Source organism: Geospiza fortis, unplaced genomic scaffold, assembly GCF_000277835.1.
Source record: "Geospiza fortis unplaced genomic scaffold, GeoFor_1.0 scaffold299, whole genome shotgun sequence".
NCBI lineage: Eukaryota > Metazoa > Chordata > Aves > Passeriformes > Thraupidae > Geospiza > Geospiza fortis.
The window spans coordinates 189,324-208,168 of record NW_005054549.1 but is presented as its reverse complement, the minus strand read 5'-3'; the positions used below and the strand labels follow the sequence as shown (position 1 = coordinate 208,168).

The following is an 18,845-nucleotide window of genomic DNA, read 5'->3' as shown; positions in this document are numbered from 1 at the left end:
GGGGGGGCCCTGAGGGGGAAACGGGACCGGGAAAACACCCCCGGGAACCGGGGGCGACAGCGGGGATCCCCCGCCAGTGACCCGGCCCGGCGCCCCCCGCTCCGCTGCGATACCGAGGGCAAATCCGCCCGAATCCCCAAGGGCTCCATCAGCCCTGAGCCCCGGGGCCGCGGGCACGGTACCGGTTATTGTCCTAAAACCCGGTGAGCCCCAGGGAGAGGAGACTCCAATGACCCCTCTATGATAGCCACCCTTCCCCAGGGGTCCTGTTCCCCCAGGGGGGCTCAAGGAGGGCTCTTGTCCCCCTGGGGGCCTCCAGGCCCTACCCTGATGCGAATAAACCGAATAATCTGAATAACCGAATAATCCGAATAACCGAATTCGAATAAACAGAGCAATCCGAATAAACCAAATAATCTGCAAAAGGGCTCTAACTCCCCAGGCCGTTAGCTCCAGGGGCACTCATGGCACTGTGCAGGGCCCCCCTGGTGACAGCGTGGCCTGGGTGACACGGCAGGGCCGTGGCGTGGCCGCGTGAGCCGACAGAACGGGCAGATCCAGCGGGATGTTTACCCCCAAACCCACCGATGCGGTGAGGAAATTTAAAATGATATTTGCTTTTAAAACAACCGTTGGATGGGGGAAAGCGTGGCCAAGAGGCCCCTGAGAGAAGCCTGCTCCAAGAGAAGGATGAGAGGCCGAGGGTTGGCGCTTGTGGGGAGAGAGGCCAGGCTGGGGCCGCGCGGATGGCGCGGCCTGGGCTGGAACAAAGGAGCACGAGGCGCGGGAGGCCCGGCCCAGCACAGCACAGCACAGCACACCCCGCTTCCGTGCTCCCCTCCCCGCCCCCACGGCCTCCCCTCGGCACCAGAGCACAGCCAGCAGCGGGATGTGGTGCCCTCCTGCCCTGGTGTGCTGTAGGGGACATGTAGGGGACAGCAGGACAGGTCCCATCCTTCCTTGGAGCTGCCCAGGGGTGGAGGCTCTGCCTTGACACAAAGTCATTGCTTGCCCTTGCAGATGTCCTGGAGGATGAACCTGAAGCCACTTCCTGCAGCTTGGGGGGGTTCTGGGATACTGGGCAGGAATTCCTCCCTGCCAGAGGTGCCCAACAGAGTCGTGCACCACCCCTGGCCCAGCTCGTCCCGCTGCAGGGACAGACAGGTCCCAGCACCCTGGTTTCTGCACTGGCAGGATGTTCTGTGGAGCAGAACATCCCTCTGGCCTCTCCTGGCCATGCTCCCACCCAGCTCCTTGTGCCCCTGCTCGCTGGCAGAGCCTGGGAAACTGAACAATCCTTGATTTGGAGTAGGCACAACTCAGCCACAACCACAGTATCGGTTGTTGTCAACATTATTCCCATGCTAAATCCAAAACACAGCCCTGGACCAGCTACTAGGAAGAAAATGAACACTATCCCAGCCAAAACCAGGACACAGACCCTGGCATTTATGCTCTTATGTGCATAAATAGCTCTTCTTGCATAGCTGTTCCCGTGGACATGTGATGATTGAGGCCTGTCACACACAGCACAGCCAGAAACCTGCCCCAGGTGAGCCAGGGGGAGCAGTGCAGGGCTGTGGGGTGATCCAGTCATGCTGCACCCAGGAACCCTCTGGATCCCATGTTCCCCTCCCTCCATGCAAAGCTCTGAACAAGCAGCATTTACAGGGTAAAGCTGGCCAAAGCCCAGGGCTGGGGAGTGCAAAGGAGGCCTGTGGCCCTGGGGAAGCAGGACTGGGGTCTCAGCCACAGCTGAGCATGGAGGGGACACATTCAGCAGACCCAGGGGATATCCCCTCTCCCATCTACCAAAACCAAGCAGCACTGCACTACCCCAGCTCACCTCTACCTCAGGCAAGAGAGCAGCAGCAGAGGGAGGAGCAGCCAGGCACGTAGGAAACCATCCTGCAGCCTGAAAAAGCAGCAGAAAGGTGAACTGGAATAGTGGGAGAGCAGCCAGGAACCATCAGGCTGTTCCTGCTGTGAGAGCAAAGAGGCTGGAAGGGGAGCAGGAACCTGCCACCACCTGTCCTTCTGGGAGGTCCTTCTGGAAGGGGACCTGGAGAGGGAACAGGATGGGGAGCCCAGGTGAGTGCTGGAAGGGCAGCAGGACCTGGACAGGGAACAGGGGCTGGTGAGTGCTGGAAGGGGAGCAGGAGAGGGAACAGGATGGGGAGTGCTGGAAGGGGAGCTGGAGTGCCTCACCTCGAGCAGGCACAGGAGACAGGAGGGTCCTGCTGGGCTGATGCAGAGGGAAGGCAGCAGAGACCTGCAGCAGGTCCTGACCCAGGAGAGTGCTCTGAAGGCCTGGGGGCACCAGGAAGGTTGGTGGGCTTTGCACAGCAGTGAATGACAATGACCCAGAGCTGTCCCCTCCCTGGGCCCTGCAGAGCTGCCCAGGCAGCTCTGGGAGCCCAAGGGCTTTGCTGACCTGAGGAACAGAACCAGAGCTCCACATGCCCCAGCCCTGAATCATCATTCTCATCCCTTCTCGTGCCTGTGCCTGCCCCAGGGGAGGTGACAAGGGGAAGGTGACCATGGCATGGTGGCAGGTTACTCATGCACTGGGAGAGCAGCAGGATGATTTCCGCTGCAGCAGGTGAACACTTGCAGTGGGAACTCCAGTGTCACATGTGGCCTCTGGGCCCCAGAGGGACAATGCTGAGCTGTGACACACCTCAGAGCAGGGAAAGGAATGGCTCCCAACACAGGGGTCTGACCCTCCAAATCCCCCACACACCTGCAGGTTTGCACTCAACAGAAACCCCACCAGGACGGGACAAGTGAGAAGCTCAAGGCTGAAGCCTCATCCCCAGGCAGAGCCAGGAGGCAGCTGAAGGAGCAGGGCTGAAGGACAGGGCCTCCTGGCTCCCACAGGAGCAGCAGCTGGGGTTCACACCTGAAGGATCCTGCCCTAGGTCTGGATGCTGCAGCCTTGCTCAGGGCTGCACGGGGCTCCCAACCAACACAGCTCCTCTCCCTTCCCCAAACGTGTTTCTCCACTTCCTCCCACGCCCTTCCCACCCCACCAAACATCTTATGATGATTTTATCTCGGATTTAAATCTGTGTCTTTCATACAGCACCAAGGGTCACAGAAGCAAATTGTGCAAACCTTTGCTCTGACACTGCAATCTCCCAAATCCAGTGTCCTGACCCTGCAGGCAGTTCTGCCACCCAGCAGGAAATCCCAGCACTGACATTTTACCCTAATATCAAAGCCACTCATTAGATGTTAAACATTGCCTGGTTAATTTTAATCACTGGTTATCACTTCTCCCATTCCCCTGTGCCCCACCACAGCCACATGAGGTGCATCATGCAGACAGTGCTGTTTCACTCACTTAGGGGATGAAATAAAATCTGTCCCATGAGACTTTCACTATCCCCACAGCACTGACCCACTGGGGCACTTCACACCCAGGAACACCTGGCAGCTGGATCACTGACACCTTACCTGAGGATGCAGCACTGGCCATGGCAGGCCAACACTCCAAAATGCACAGGACTCATTTCTTGATTCCCTGTTCCTGTAAAAAATCCTTCATTTCATCAATTCTTCACAGGACAGACAAGAAAAATTTTTATTTCCCTTACAAACATCACAATTGTTAAAAGCTGGCTTCAGTTTTAGTACAAGATATCAAACACTTCAGAACTGCATCAAAAATTTAAGGTCCTTCCCACCCAGGCCATTCTGGATCCTGTGACTGTGACAGGTTCCCAGGTGATGATGGAATATGGAGTTCATGTCACACAGACAAACGCACAAGGACAGTTTCCAGCAGTGCAGGTGATCAAATGAGAGGCCAAAGCCACAGTCTGTAGCTGGAGAGGCTCAGGGTGGACACTGGGAGCAGTTTCTCCATTAATGCAACATCCAGCCCCAGTGGGTCCAGCAGCCACAGAGGCTGTGGGAGATCTCCATCCCTGGGAGGACCCCAGACTCAGCCAGGTCCCAGCTCCCAGGGCTGCCTGAGCTCCAGAGGCCTTTCCAGCCAGCACTCCCAGCTAAGCCAGCCTCAGGATGAGGATTCCTTCCAGCCCCAAAGCTCAGGAGTGACAATTCTCTACATTTTTGTCAGCTTAGCAGCACATTTTTTAAAAACCACTGGCACCCCCCCCCCGCCTGAATGGCAATACAGAAACAGAGCCAAGATCTGCATCCAGAGGCCCAAAACAAGGTGACTCAATCACTGTAATAGTGTTAGAAGACTTCAGATAATTTTTACCTGTGCCTCAGTTTCCTCCCCCGCCGATCTTGACAACAGACAACAGGAAGCTTAATTGGTGTTTTCAAACCAGTTTTTGAGAGCTGAAGATGAAAAGGCACAAATAGAAAAGAAAAGCATTAACTGGAGTTTTCAGTATTTGTTATAGCTGTTAAAAAGCCCTGAGCTCCCTGGAGTCCTGCACTGCTGGGCCCTCTGCAGGGATAGAAACATAAATCAACTCCTACCCTGAAAATCCCAGCAAACAGGAAAAGCAGAAAGTTTCATCATCAGGTGTCTGCAGGGCCTGGCATGGGCTGAGGTGGGACAGCACTTCTGACTCCTTGGGGAGGCACAGCAGCCCCCACGTGGGGAGGGAGTGCTTTGCCAAGAAAACATCAGGATGATGATGATGATGATGGTTCACACCACAAACAGCATGTCCTACTTCCCTGGGACTTGGTGACAACATCTGTGACCCCTGCAAGGAGCAGCCCCAGGGCTGGGGGACAGACAGGGGCTCACTCCTGTCCCAGCACCCTGTGCCCAAGCAGCTCCAGTGCTTGGCCCCCATGAGCAGCTCCTTGCAGGAACAGCTCCCGGGCACGGGGGCATTGTTGGGGTGGCTGTGCAGGGCCAGGGGGTCCCAGCTCAGGGTATTCCATGATCCCATGGCCCCAAGGCCAAAGCACCAGGGGATGGGACACCCTCTGACAGATCCCCTGCACACCCTGCCAGGTCTGTCCGTCCTGGTGGGACAAACAGCAGCTCCCAACACCCACCATGGCCCCGAGGGGACCCCAGCCCCTCACCTGCAGCTCCACCCCACTGAGCTCCCCTGCCATTGGCCAGGCCAGCTCCTGATTCCATCAGCCCCGTGCTGCCAATCACCCTGCGGGGTATTTAACTGGGGCGGTGCCCCGCGCTCCCAGTCTCACCAGTGCTCCCAGTCTCAGTCTCACCAGTGCTCCCAGTCTCAGCGGTGCCGGGCACGGAGGAGGCAGGTAAGGCTCGGCTGGGGGGTGGGCAAGGTGTGGGAGCTGGGTGCTGTGTCCCTGTGCATGGGGGGGCTTTGCTCTCGGAGGCCAAAGGTGACATTTTCTGGTGTCATGATGTGTCTGCCTTGGGTAACAGCTGAGAGGCTTGGGGGGTGGAACTAGGTGATCTTTAAGGTCCTTTCCAACCTAAACCATTCCCTAATCCCCTTCCCAGCACTGAGATGACTCCTTGGTAACTCTGTGGATCTCTGACCTGTGACTGAGCAGTTTGGGGTTTAAAAGCTCTGTCCTGCTTCTTGTTTGCTGAGGGTCCCAGCTGGGGGGTCCACAGGAGGGGACTCCCAGCAGTCACCTGCTCCTGCACAGCGTTGTGTTTGGGGCTGGTGGGGACAAGGTGGATGCTCCAGGGGCAGGTGACCAGCCGGGGGACAGGAGGTGCAGGTGACCAGCCCGGCATTCCCTTCCTGTGACAGCGCTGCCAGCGCTGCCCGGGGCTGTTTCTCATGATCCTTTGGTGGAGGCACGAGAGCTGAGTGACGAGAGAACTCCTGCTCAGGAGCACCCTGTCCCTGCAGGGCTCTGCCAGCCCCCAGAGGGAGCTTTGGCAAACTGGATTAGTGTTTCTCAAGACTAACAAGGCTTTAAATGTGGTCATGGCTACCCTGAGCTGTGGGTGGCTGGGAAGGATTTCAGCTTCTGTAGCTGGTTCTGCTGAAAGTTCCAGATGGGAATGTGCTGAGCTGCTTGCTCTGCAAGTTACAGCTTCCAGATGAAACCAAGAACTCTGTCCTCATGGAAAGATTGGGAAGCACTGAGAAGCTGTTTCAGTTAAAACTACCTCTCCTCTTTCCTAAAACATCTCTGTTCCAGGCAGTTACTGACCCAGTGGTGGCCATGGGCTGGTGTTTAATTTCTGCTGGAGGTGTGTGTGGGAAGCCCTGCATCCATCAGCAAGGGTGGCTTTGATCTTTGAGGTTTTCTAGCGCTGCTGGTTTATCCAGAAAGGTGAGATGGGCACCTCTGCCAGCCCTGGAAACTACTGTCCTCAGGTCAAAGCTGGGAATCATTTGATCTTCCTCCTAAAACTAATTGTCCTCAGAGCATTTGCAGCCCATTCCCCACAGTCATCCCATGACCCAGTTCTGCATTTTTAGGAACTGGATATCAGTGGCAAATCTCGAAAAGAATGTAAATAGGTGCTTTAGCCACAATTGAATTCCTGTGCCCTGATTAGCCCTCCCTGCTCACATCTGAAGCACTAAACTGAGTTTGTTTTCCTCAGTGGTCATTAAGGAATTGCCAGTTAAGCCACTGAACCAGCCATGCTGGCTGTGGCTCAGTTTATCTCCCAAGGTGAAATCCCTTGGAAGGGGGAGAAGCTCCCTGAACATGACGATGCTACAGGAGCCCACACCAGCCGCCTGTTCTCATGGAGCTGAGCTGCTTCCCACAGGGAAACCTTCCAGCCAAGGGGAGTAAAGAACCAGTTTTACATGAACTGGTCACTGCCAGTGCCAGAAGTCAGGGAGCCAGCCCTTGGTCCTTCACTGACTCCAACTGGGCAATGATCAGGAGTTCAGCTCCTGATCCCAGAACATCTCTTGACCTTGATGCTAGAAAAGAGCACTGAAGTTTCATCGTTCTGAAACCACCTGTTTCAAGAGCTTTCTCCAGCAGTGACCTAATATTTCAGATGTAGCAATGGTGTGAAGTCATCTGATCATCACTTTCATATGAAGGAAGCCACAACCAAAACAAAGTGCTGCTGTTTCTGTTCCTCTGCCCACTGGGATTTCCACTCCCAGCCATCCTGGCTTGGCTGTGGCTTCTCCAAAGGATTCAGAACCACCTGACCAGAGTTGCCAAGCACTGGGCTTTCCTGCAACCTCTGAAGCAAAGAAGGGCTGCTCAGCACTTCTGCAGGGAAAAACAAAAGAAAACCATGCTGTGGAGATCTGCCCACACTGCAAATCTGAGTGTTGCAAAACATGGATTTCTCCTCCACAGTGGAGAACAAACCTCATTCCAACATGACTCTGCTGAAGGACTGTCCCTGGCAGGCTGCATCCATAATTAACACGGGATCCCTGTACTTCAGAGGCTGATCTAACCTTACAGCAGTTTTTACATCAGCCAAGAAGTTATTCCTCAATTGTTCTAACCAGAATCCTCCCCTCTTCCTTTTGCTGCTGTCTCTGAGCTGGCCCTGACACCAAGGCCACCACAGTGTCAAGCTCCACAGTTTGAGCTTTTTCCACCTGCCCAAAAGTAAAATAACTGAGCAAGGGGTTGTTTGTGATGGTGTTGAAAGAGCTGTGCTTTGCCCCTAAGTCAGCCCTGCAAGGCTCCAAAGAAATAACAAACCTGCCCTGAGGCAGAGCAGGAGGGGCAGCCACTGACAGCAACCTGTGGACTTTGGGACTCAGATTTGATATTCAGCCTTGCTTTCTTTGGAGCAGCTTTTTACAACTTCTCCCAGCCTGGTGAGGATTCATTGGTGATATTGCTGTGCAGATAAATGGGGAGGGCTCCCAGAGGAGTGCTGGCTCCCAGCTTCTCACTGGAGAGGCTGGAGGTGACAACTTGTGTGACACTTTTGCTATAGGCATGTGGCACTCGGCATCCCTGCCCTGCTCAAGTCTCACTGAATTCTGACTAACTCAGTGGTTAATGCAGCAATATTTGGTATTTTGCCAAGTCACCTCCTGAGATGTCCCTGGCCAGTGGCAGAGCCCAATCCAGGGCTCACAAATGCTGGTTTCACTGCTTCTCTCCATCTCTCTGTTCCTGTTTCTCAGCAAAATCAAAACCTTGCACGAGGCAAAGAACACAAGAAACAAGACAATGGGCTCCACCACAACTCAGATGGAAAGCTTTTTTGGGAAGAGTCTGCCAGTGAGCCTGGAGCAGTGCATGGCTTGGAAATCCACTTTGGGAGGAATCTTGGTTTGAGGGTTTTCCACTGGAAAATGTCATAGCAAATCTAAGAATAGGAGTTAACTGGCAAAGGAGAGAAAAGCAGACTCTGTCCCAAAGAACAAATGTGCTGAAATCCCTGCTGTGCCTGGCTAAGGCTCAGGGTAATCCTGGGTTTATTACCAATACAGGAGTGTCCAGATACCATAGGAGATCTGTGCTGGGGGACCAATACCCGTCCAGATTATTGCAACATTTTATACTTCTTCAATCCCATTATGTCATGAGAATGTCTCTGAGCCTTGGTTTCACAGGAAGTGAGATTTCCTGCCTTGCTGCTCAGTAGGATGTGAAGGCAAGTCTCCAGGTAGCCATGGAATGCTGCAGCTGGGAATCCTGGCTCACCCTCCAGGGAAAACTCCACAGGATTTTCATGTCCTTCCCAGACTGGCTATATTGTTATATTTTCTCTCCTCTGCCCAGCTGAGGAGGGGGGTGATGGAGTTGTTTTAGTGGGTACCTGGTCATCCCATCCCACAGAGAAAACACAAGACAGATAAAACAGTTCTCACCTATTTCTAACCTGAACCTTCCTGGGAGCAGGTGAATGATGGATCCCAGCTTTGTTGCCCTCTGATTTCCCCCTGTTCTGGCAGGATTTTATTTCTTTGGGAGGCAATGAAGTTGTGCTCATGATAGTCTTGTTTTTCCTTCCAGCTGCAGCTGAAGTCAGTATGGCCTCAGGAAAGACCCCAACTCCAGACCTGCTGAAGGCTGAGGAGCAGCAGACTGTGGTAGGTGCCAGGACAACCACAGCAGTTAAATCACCCACTAGCATGTACTGGCAAACCTCTGCCAGCACCCCAAAACCAGGCTGGGGGGGACAGAAAGATTAGCCCTATGAAGCTGTGGCCAAATCAAAACCCCCTCAGTACAGAAGGTAATTGTTTTGCTCCAGAGACATCTTCAGGGCTGGCCAAATGATGCAAGTATTTCTGAAACAGGAGCTGTTACAGGTCCTACTTCCACACCTGGTTTGGTGCTGAAACCAGTGTGACTCAGAATTCACTAGCACAGAGTTCACAGTTCTTAACCCTGGCTTGTTGGAGGCCTGTAGATGAGTTGGAGGATGAGGAGATGGATTTGCTGGGACCCTTCTGGACAGACACATGGCTGTGTTCACCACCAGCTCAGGCTAGGCTCTAATGTCAGGGTTTCTCTTGGGTTTAGAGCGCTGTCAATCGAGTCACCAGCCTGCCCTTGCTCAATTCTGCCTTCAACCTGGTCTCCTCTGCCTACAACCAGACCAAGGAGTCCCACCCCTGCCTCAGCGGTGTCTGCAGTGTGGCCGAGACCGTGGCTGCCGTGGCTGTGGGCAGTGTGGTCGGAGGGGCACAGCCCATCCTGAGCCAGCTCGAGCCGCAGAGTAAGTGCAGGGCTGGGGAACCCCTGGGACAGGAGGGGAGGGGAGGTTCAGGTGCCTGCAGGGTGATCCCACCTCCCACAGCACCTTCTCCTCTCGCACTGGGCCTCCCACCCAGCAGCTCCTGGACACTGAACTGCCTGGGAATGAAACGGTGTCCAGCAGAAGCAGAGTTTGATCTCTTGAGGTTACTGAGCAGTAACTCCCTGCTCACTGGCTCTCACTGCAAGTTCTGACCATCCCAGGCAGGAGCTGTGTCAGTCTGGAACAGAGCTCAGTCTGGCCTATCCCAACACTTTTCAACCCTTTAAACCCAATGTCCTACCCACCAAGGGCAGGTGCTACAGTGCAATTGGATTAAAGTCTGCTGTTAGAAGGCTGGGAAGGCAAAATGGAGATTATTTGAACCTGCTGAATTTCAGGGTTTGTTCACTTTTAACAAGATGTCCACACACATGCCACCCTAGAATGGGGATTTCTTTCTCTGGGGCTTGTTTTCATGAGTGTATCCTGAACTGGCCATTGTAGGGTCAAAAACCCATCCCCAAATGTAAAAATAAACTGGTGCCTGTTGTTTCTTCCAGTTGCTCTTGTGAATGAATATGCCTGTAAAGGTCTGGATCAGCTGGAGGAGAACTTGCCCTTCCTGCAGCAGCCAGCAGACAAGGTAAGGAAAGGCTTTTCCTGGGGAAGCCATGGCTTGGTGGAACTGTTATGGGTACAGAAGAATATGGGGAAATAAATAAAGCTCAGCAGCAGGGAAAGCTAGAGAGGTGCCCTCAGCATGCAGGAGTGAACATGTCCATGTCAGTACAGGTGTGCTCACCTCCCTGGCCCTCCCACACACTGCAAGCACAACTAACCCAAGTGGAAAAGCTTTTTCAGGGAAGGAAAACATATTTTGGGACAACAACAACAAATCTTTCTCTGCCTCTCCCTGGTGCAGGTGATCTCAGACACCAAGCAGCTGGTGGCCACCAAAGTGACATCTGCTATGGACGCTGCCTGCGAGGCCAAGGAAGCAGTGGCTGACAAAGTCACTGAAGCTGTGGACCTCACTAAAAACGTTGTTGGGGACAGTTTCAAGCTGACCAGGTCTGTGGTCACCTCCACTGTCAGCAGTGCTGTGGAGGCTGCCCAGGGAGCCAAGGAGCTGGTGACCAGCAAGGTGACAGAAGCTGTGGATGTCACCAAGCACATGGTGGGGGACAGTGTTGACAGGACCAAGTCTGCAGTCGCCTCTACGATTGTCAATGCAGTGGAGGCTGCCCAGGGTGCCAAGGAGCTGGTGACCAGCAAGGTGACAGAGGCTGTGGACCTCAGTAAGCACCTTGTGGAGGACAGTGTTGACAGAACCAAGTCTGCTGTGACTTCCACCATCACTGCAGCTGTAGGGGCTGCCCAGGGTGCCAAGGAGCTGGTGACCAACAAGGTGACAGATGCTGTGGACAACGTCACCAAAGCCGTGGATGTCACCAAGCACATGGTGGAGGACAGTGTTGACCTGACCAAGTCTGCAGTTGCTTCCACGATTGTCAGTGCTGTGGAGGCTGCTCAAGGGGCCAAGGAGCTGGTGACAGACAAGGTGACCAAGGCAGTGGACCTCAGTAAACACATCATAGAAGACAGTGTTGACCTGACCAAGTCTGCAGTTGCCTCTACAATTGTCAATGCAGTGGAGGCTGCCCAGGGGGCCAAGGACCTGGTGGCCAACAAGGTGACCGAAGCTGTGGATGTCACCAAGCACACGGTGGAGGACAGCATTGACAGGACCAAGTCTGCTGTTGCTTCCACCATCACTGCAGCTGTGGGGGCTGCCCAGGGGGCCAAGGACCTGGTGGCCAACAAGGTGACCGAAGCAGTGGACCTGACCAAAGGGGCTGTTCAAGACAGCGTTGAGAAGACCAAATCTGTGGTCACCTCTACGGTCAGTACAGCTCTGGATGCTGCCTACGGCACCATCACCAGCAAGATCAACACAGCCCTGGAGCAGGGCAGGGAGGTTCTCCAGGAGGGTGTGGAGATGACCAACTCAGTGGTGACCAACAGCATAAGCAAAGCCAAGGCAGTGAGCCAGGCAGTGGCTGGAGGTGTGGAATCTGTCCTGGGAATGTCAGAAGGTCTGGTGGATCATTACCTCCCAATGACCGAGGAGGAGCTAGGTAAGAAAATATGTACCTGGCGCTTGTAGATGCAAGTCCTCTCCCATGTGAGTAGAGAGCACCTGACACAGCAGGACTCAGCTTCTGAAGCAGACAGGTAGCTCTGAATTTGTCACCAAGTTGCTGGCTGTCAACACCAAATTGCCACATGGCATGGGATAGAGTTCAAGCATTTGCTGGCTGGTCCTTGTCCAGCAGCCTCAAAGTAAAAAAATACATGGGTTCATGCTTCAACCCCTCCATCAAGTCTGCTTACCTGAAGATTGAGCGGGGACTAACCTGCCTTTAGCACATGAGCAACTACAAACCTCCTGCTCCCACAGCAAGCTTCAGCCTTCAATGTGTGATCCAACCTTTTCCACCCCTCAGCTGGCAGTGAGCCTGGCTGCACTGTGTTCTTGTTTCCTCCAGGTAAACTGGCCACCACGGTGCAGGGCTTTGGCGTGGCCTCCGTGGAGGAGCAGAAGAGGCAGCGGAGTTACTTTGTGCGCCTGGGCTCGCTGTCGGGCCGGGTGCGGCACCGAGCCTACCAGCACTCCCTGGCCAAGCTGCAGGGCTTCAGGCACCGCACCCAGGACCCCCTGTCACGGCTGCAGCTGGCAATACAACTGGTACCGACACGCTTTGCCCTCCTTCCTCCTGTCTGTAGCCTTTCCTGCCCTGCTATCCAGCTGGAAGCTCTTCCTCCATCCCCCACCAGCTCTGTGTCACCATGGATCCTTTTCTGGCAGGGAAGAGCTTGTGCCTCTCTGTGTGTGCTTGCAGTACAACCTTTCCTCTCGTTTTTCCCATCAGATTGAATCTGTGAAGCAGGAGGTCGGCCAGAAGCTGCTGGAGGGGCAGCAGAAGCTCCATCAGCTGTGGGTGGACTGGAGCCTGACGCAGCCCAAAGGAAACCAAGTCAGAACCGCGTGCCAGGCAGAGGTACCCGGCAGTGCACGGAGCAGCCCCGCGGGGCCGGGCCCTCCCGAGCCGGCCCTGAGCTCTTCTCTCCCGGCAGGTGGAGCCGCGCACTCTGGCCATGCTGAGGATCATCACCCAGCAGCTGCAGCCCGCCTACCACCGCCTCAAGCTCAGCATCCACGGCCTCCCCAGCAGCATCCAGGAAGCCGTGTCTCGGGCCACTCGACACATCCACAAGCTCCACAGCTCTTTCTCCAGGGCCGTGTCCTTCCAGGACCTCTCCAGAACCACCCTGGCCCGGAGCCAGGACCGCGTGGCAGAGGCCCGCAGGTCCCTGGATGTCCTCTTTGAGTATGTCACTCACAACACCCCTCTGAACTGGATTGTGGGGCCCTTCAGGGCCATGGCCAAGGTGGCACAGGACAGCAGAAGGCACAAGAAGGAAGAGATGAGGAGTGATAGAAAATTACCCAAGTTGGAAAAGGCTCCACTATCACAGGAGGTGACAAAGGTACCTGAAGAGCCAAAGGGAACCAACAGGCTCTCAGAGAAATGGTGTGAAGTGCTAGAGAAGCTGGAGGAGAAGGCAGGGAAGGACACAGAGGTGGCCCTGGCTGCAAAGGAGATAAAAACCAGTGCAGCAAAGGAAGACCTCTGATAAATCCCAGCTCTTCTGGCCAAGGCTACTTGGCTAGAACAGCACTGGATCTTCTAATTGTGTGCCCACTTGTGCCATGAGTGCCTCGGCTGTCTGAATTTAGAGTCAGATGTAAGGAGGTTTGATAACCAAGGTGGGGAGATTCTGAATCTTGATTTACTGTTTTTAAATCAAACTGCTGTGCTGAAAGGGGAGATGGGACCTGCACTGCAGCTTTTTAACTCAGCCCAGCTGTAGCTGTGAGTGCCTAAGTCTTGCTGAGACAAGTTGTGGGAGAGAAGTGGTCTCAACTTATTTTTAATGCTGGATTTGTTTTTAATTTGCCCAAGCTGTGGAACTCTTGAGAAGATGCTATGCTTGACCTTTGATACCATCTCCCACCTTCTCCACATTTAAAAATACAAGTTCCAGACACAACTTCCTTTGTGCCTCTTGTGCTTCTGGGGAGGCTCGGCCCTGCAGCACATCTGGCACAGCTGGGGGCAAGGAGCTCAAGAAGAGATTTCTCTTCATGGATCAGCCAAACTCTTCTTCCTTCATGGAGAAGCACTCAGCAGTGTGGGGTTTTCTTTAATCATCTTTTCCTATTTCTGTGAATGACTTCAGGGATTATCTGTGAGTAACTCCATGTGTGAAACACTTCACAGCCATTAAATGAAGCAGCTTTTCCCAGGAGTTACTCTGCCATGGGATTAGGATATCCTGTTATTAAAATAGGGGGGATTTTAATCCACGTGCTGGTTCTTTCCCAGAAAATGCTACTTTGTAATAATTTCTAATGTAACTTATTTTGGTAACTGTTCCTGGCATTGTCCCTGTGCCAGGGCTGGTGAGCAGACACTGGAATAAAGCGTGACCTGTGTTCCAAGACCATGTGGGTTTGTGTTTACCTAAAGCTGCAGGGTTGTGTTCTCCCCTTACCTGAGCTGTGATGAAGCCTTGCCTTTACCAAATCTTGTCCCTGGCCAGCTGGTCTGTTCCCTGCTCTTGCTGAAGGGGAAAAAACTAAGTGCCTTTAGCAGGTCCCATGCTTTCTTAACCAGAAAAATGCCTTAATCGTTTTGTTTCCCTGACTTCCGTACTCGTGAAGCTCAGGTACGTCTGTCCATGCCCCACTGTTCCTCCTCAGCCCTGGATCCTGGGCTTTGCATTGCCCGTCCCTATTCCAGCAGTGCCCGCAGGGAAAGGCCGGTCCCTGCCTGTCCCCAGCGCTGTGTGTCACCTCCGGCTGCCCATGCGGGGGACAGCGGGCCGGGCTGCGGAAGGTGGGGGTGGCTCATCCGGCCAGGGCCCTCGTGCCGCGGTTCCCGAGGCGGCCCGGTGCCCTCCCGGGGCTCTCCCGTCGCCCGGTTCCTGCCCCCCCCCGCTCTGCCCCGCCCGCGCTCATCGGCCCGCGCCGCTCCCGCCTGTCCGGGGCACCGGCAGCAGGTAGGCTGCTCCCCTCCTTCCCTTCCATTCCCGGCTGACCCCTTCCTTCCCTTCCATCCCTTCTCTTCCCGACTCTTCCCCTCCCGGCTGACCCCTTCCCTCCCTCCCGGGGCACGGGGCTCGCCCCGAGCGCTGCCCCGGCTCCAACTTCCTGCAGCCCGGCCGTGCCACCCCCGTGCCCATCGGGGGACACAGGGCAGGGCTGGCCCGGCCCCGGGAGGGAGGGCAATTGGGCAATTGCAGGCTTTTCATGAGACAGGAAAACAAAACTGAAATTGGAAAGTTTCTCTCTAGCTGAGAGTTATTTCGGGGCGTTTGCTGGAGCTGCCTTTAAATAGGGAAAGCTTCTGCAGCAGGCTCAGGCAGCGCCTGGAGCAGTGTCCCAGCGGGACCCCACTCCTCCCCTCCAGACACTCCTGTTGGTTAATTAAAATCCCATCAGAGGCCTGGGGTGAGTGCAGGGGCTCAGGGATCACCTGTGGATGGGGATATAAAGTGTCCCAATGAAAGAAGGACGTGGAGCTGCTGGGACAGAGTCCAGAGGAGGCCCCGGAGCTGCTCCGAGGGCTGGAGCCCGTCTGGAGCCAGGATGGGAGAGCTGAGGGTGCTCACCTGGAGAGGAGAAGGCTCCAGGGAGAGCTCAGAGCCCCTTGCAGGGCCTGAAGGGATCCAGGAGAACTGGAGAGGGACTGGGGACAAGGGCTGGCGCACAGGGAATGGCTCCCACTGCCAGAGGGCAGGGCTGGATGGGATATTGGGAAGGAATTCTTCCCTGTGAATCTTCCCTGATAACACAGGTTATCGGCTGGAAAGAGTTTCCTCTACACCTGTTTCATTCCTCAACTGCCATCACAAGGAGCCTGCAAGACCCCTGGAACCAGCTTCCTGGAGGAGACACTTGGATTTACCTAAATATAGCATTATTTCATCAATTATCTTAAACCAGTTGTAATTAATGTGAAATGAATGCAAAGAATGTGCTCTCTTTGCTTAATCACAGAGTTGGAATAATGCACAGAGCACTGGCACAGCTGCAAGCACGGGAACAGATGCAAAAACATTTGGGAGGTGTGAGAGAGAGCCTGTCAGCTCCAGAGCATCCCCCAGTGCCCACAGCACCCCTCTGAATGCTGTTCTCTGTTCTCCTCACAGACTGCCAGCACTGAGAGGCCCCAGCTCCGAGCAGAGTCCCCAGGCATTGAAGGTTTGTGTGGTACAAGGAGTACAACTGGGGCACCCCCAGCCCCACAGGCTACCAACCCTCTGCCAGAAGATGCTTTTCCCATCCCTGCTCCAGTCCATGGTCCGGGCCAGCAGCTGCTGAGATGGCACAGAGCGCTGAGCTGCAGCCCAGCTTCGAGGACGTGTTCAACATCCTGTCCCAGGCCCCAGCAGAGAAACTGCTGAGCCTCAAACTCAAACTGAAGCACCTGGTACCTGGGCCCTGCAGCAAGTTACTGCAAGCCATGGTCCTGCTCACTCTGGGGCAAGAAACAGATGCAAGAATTTGTCTGGATGCCTTGAGGGACAACCGGGCAGCCCAGTATGTCCAGCAGATCAAACTGGGCACTGCAGGAGTGCAGGAAGATGGGGAGGATTTGCAGCCTCCCCAGCTGGATGCAGGTGCTGTGGCACTGCTGGCACAGGTGTACACAGTGCTGGCACAGGAACAGCTGTGCAGTCCTGAGGCCAGGGCCAAAGCCTGCCACGCCAGCAAGGACACTCAGTGGGGGACATTGAACAACATCCCACCCAAGGAACAGGACAAACGGGGCTCTGCAGCCAGCGGGGACTCAGGGGACAGGTTTGGGACACTGAGATCCCACGAGGACACAGGATTTCCCCACACAGCCAGCTCCCACTGCATGCTGAGGAGCTCACCAGTGGAGATCAGAGGCAACTCAGACCTTTCAGGCCCACACACCCTGTGCTCTGTGGGGAGTTCCTCCCTGTCCAGCTGTTTGGAGATCAGTGCATCACCAACAGTTGCTTTTCACACCCAGCCCTCTGTCCCTGCGTGTGTCCCTTGGCCCAGCTGTGCTGGACACCCCAATGGGGACACACAGAGCCACGACCCACAGGAATCCAGCTGGGCCAGCACACCCAGCTCTGCCCCTGGGCAGGGCACAGCTGCTCAAGGGCCCCGGCCAGAGAAGGTTCTGCAGGTCAGTCCCTGTCACCCCACCCCTGTCCCCGTTCCCGAGACACCGCTGCCCTCGGAGCCTGCCCAAAGCAGTGACGTGTCCAGCACAGTGACAGAGCCTCACACCCCAAGGGAAAAGCAGGATGAAAAGCAGGATGTAAAGCAATTATCTGCTGATGTCCCTGACTCAAGGGCTGCAGCGGATGCTGCTCCTGCCCTTGTGTCCATACAGGACTCCTACATTCCAGCAGGCATTCCCTGTAACTCTGCTTCTATTTCAACCTGTTCTCTTCCTCCTCCAACTTATTCCTTCTCCTCAACTCTTCCTCCTCTTCAGGAATCTCCCTTCAAACTATCATATCCCCCTCCCCTGCATTCATCCCCCTCTCCAGCCAGGCCTCCTGCTCCCCCAGCCATGGATCCTGCAGAGCCAGATGGTGCCAAGTTCTTCACGTTTGTTGTCCTGCATGCCAGTGAAGATGAGCTTGTGGCCCACCAGGTCAAGGACCTGCTGGAGAGCATGGGGGTGTCCAACGGTGCCACACTCAGTGAGGATTTCTTCATCGCTGGGCGCAGCCACATGACCTGCTTCCAGGAGGCCATGGAAAACTCTGCCTTCATCATCCTCCTGCTGACCAAGAACTTTCCCTGCAAGCTGTGCCTGTACCAGACAGACACTGCTCTGATGCAGTCCATCCTGGACCCCTCCAAGCAAGACTCAGTCATCCCATTTCTACCCAAGGCAAACGCCCTGGAGTGCAGCCAGATCCCCAGGATGCTCAGTGTGCTCGTCACCCTGAATGAGAGCTCTCCTCTCTTCCCCAAGAATGTGCAGAAGACGTTTAACCCCAAGAAGATCGGGGAGAAGAAAGCCATGTGGGAGCTGCTGCAGAGAAGGAAGCTCCAGGCACGCTGGGAACAGCACCAAGCCCAGCAGAACTTGGCTGCCCTGAGCCTGGGCTCCCCTCCCTGGGTGCCTCCAGCAGCACCACAGCCATGGCCAGCAGGGCCAGCAGCCCAACCCTGGTGTCCCCCTGCCCCCATGGACCCCCCTCCTGCTCAGAGGGGTCCTCCCCCTTCCCAAGCACAGCTGCCCCCAGGCCACTACAGCCTCACAGCAGGCCAGGCAGGGATGCCCCCCCTCATCATCCAACACGCCCGCATGGTTCAGATCGGGAACCACAACGTGATGCAGGTGGAAACTGCCCCACCTGGGCCAGGGCACAGCCAGGAGCAACCCAGGAACAACCTCTGACCCGGGGCAGCCAAGTCAGAGACAAAATCCATTTCAAATTCTGGATTACAGTGATTCTGCTGGGACTGGGATTGTTATTCTATGCATCAAGAGTGCCATTTTCCTGAAGCACAAAAGAAAATTCTTCAATTTTTGATGGATAAAAGATGTGGTGATCTCTTGAAACTGTTCTTCCTTGTGCTTATTTCAAGTAACTGAGAAAATTATTTTCCTGATTGTCTGGAACTACTTGAAGATTTTATAAATAAATTTTAATTAATTTATTTGTGTTCCTCTGGTTCTTTTCTGAAGAATTAGAAAAGGGGTAGTCACAGATATATGGAAAAGTATTCTGCATGTTGGCTGGAGGGGCTGGGAGATGGCACTGACCAAACAATTTGAGGGACAATCTGCAAGGGATGCTTTGGGAAGCTGCCTTTAAGGAAAAAGCACAATGAAAAACCAAAACCATTCAGCAGAATAGCGCAGACGGGTGGAGAAATCCAGGAATGGAGAGCAGGAGGGGTAATTCTGCAGAATCTGAGCAAGGGCTCTACCAGGGTGGCACCTACTGAGCTTTAACACCAGGAGGGCACCTGGAGCGAAGCCCTCGCTCCTCCTCCCCCGCTCCAGGCACAGCCATTTTCCTGATCGTCAGCAGAGGTCACCCCAAAGCCACCGAGAGACGGGAAATGGGGCAGTTCCCTCCGGAGCAGAGCCCGGAGCCAGCTCAGCCTGTGCCAGGAGCAGGGCAGAGCTCCGGGCTC

At 54.8% G+C, this 18,845-nt stretch overlaps 2 protein-coding genes across 2 annotated transcripts; both read left to right on the top strand.

The window, feature by feature from the left end:
- Positions 1-587: 587 nt before the first annotated feature.
- On the top strand, positions 588-14,132 carry LOC102031749 (perilipin-3). Its single transcript, XM_031064024.1, has 9 exons — positions 588-592; positions 4,476-4,494; positions 9,358-9,553; positions 10,135-10,217; positions 10,497-11,486; positions 11,616-11,712; positions 12,124-12,323; positions 12,508-12,636; positions 12,713-14,132. The coding sequence occupies exons 1-9, from the start codon at positions 588-590 to the stop codon at positions 13,271-13,273; spliced, it is 2,280 nt and encodes a 759-aa protein (XP_030919884.1). The 3' UTR covers positions 13,274-14,132.
- Positions 14,133-16,002: 1,870 nt separating this feature from the next.
- On the top strand, positions 16,003-18,284 carry TICAM1 (toll like receptor adaptor molecule 1). Its single transcript, XM_005429459.2, has one exon. It carries the CDS (start codon positions 16,027-16,029, stop codon positions 18,097-18,099), a length of 2,073 nt encoding a protein of 690 aa, XP_005429516.1. The 5' UTR covers positions 16,003-16,026; the 3' UTR covers positions 18,100-18,284.
- The last annotated feature ends 561 nt before the right edge of the window (positions 18,285-18,845 follow it).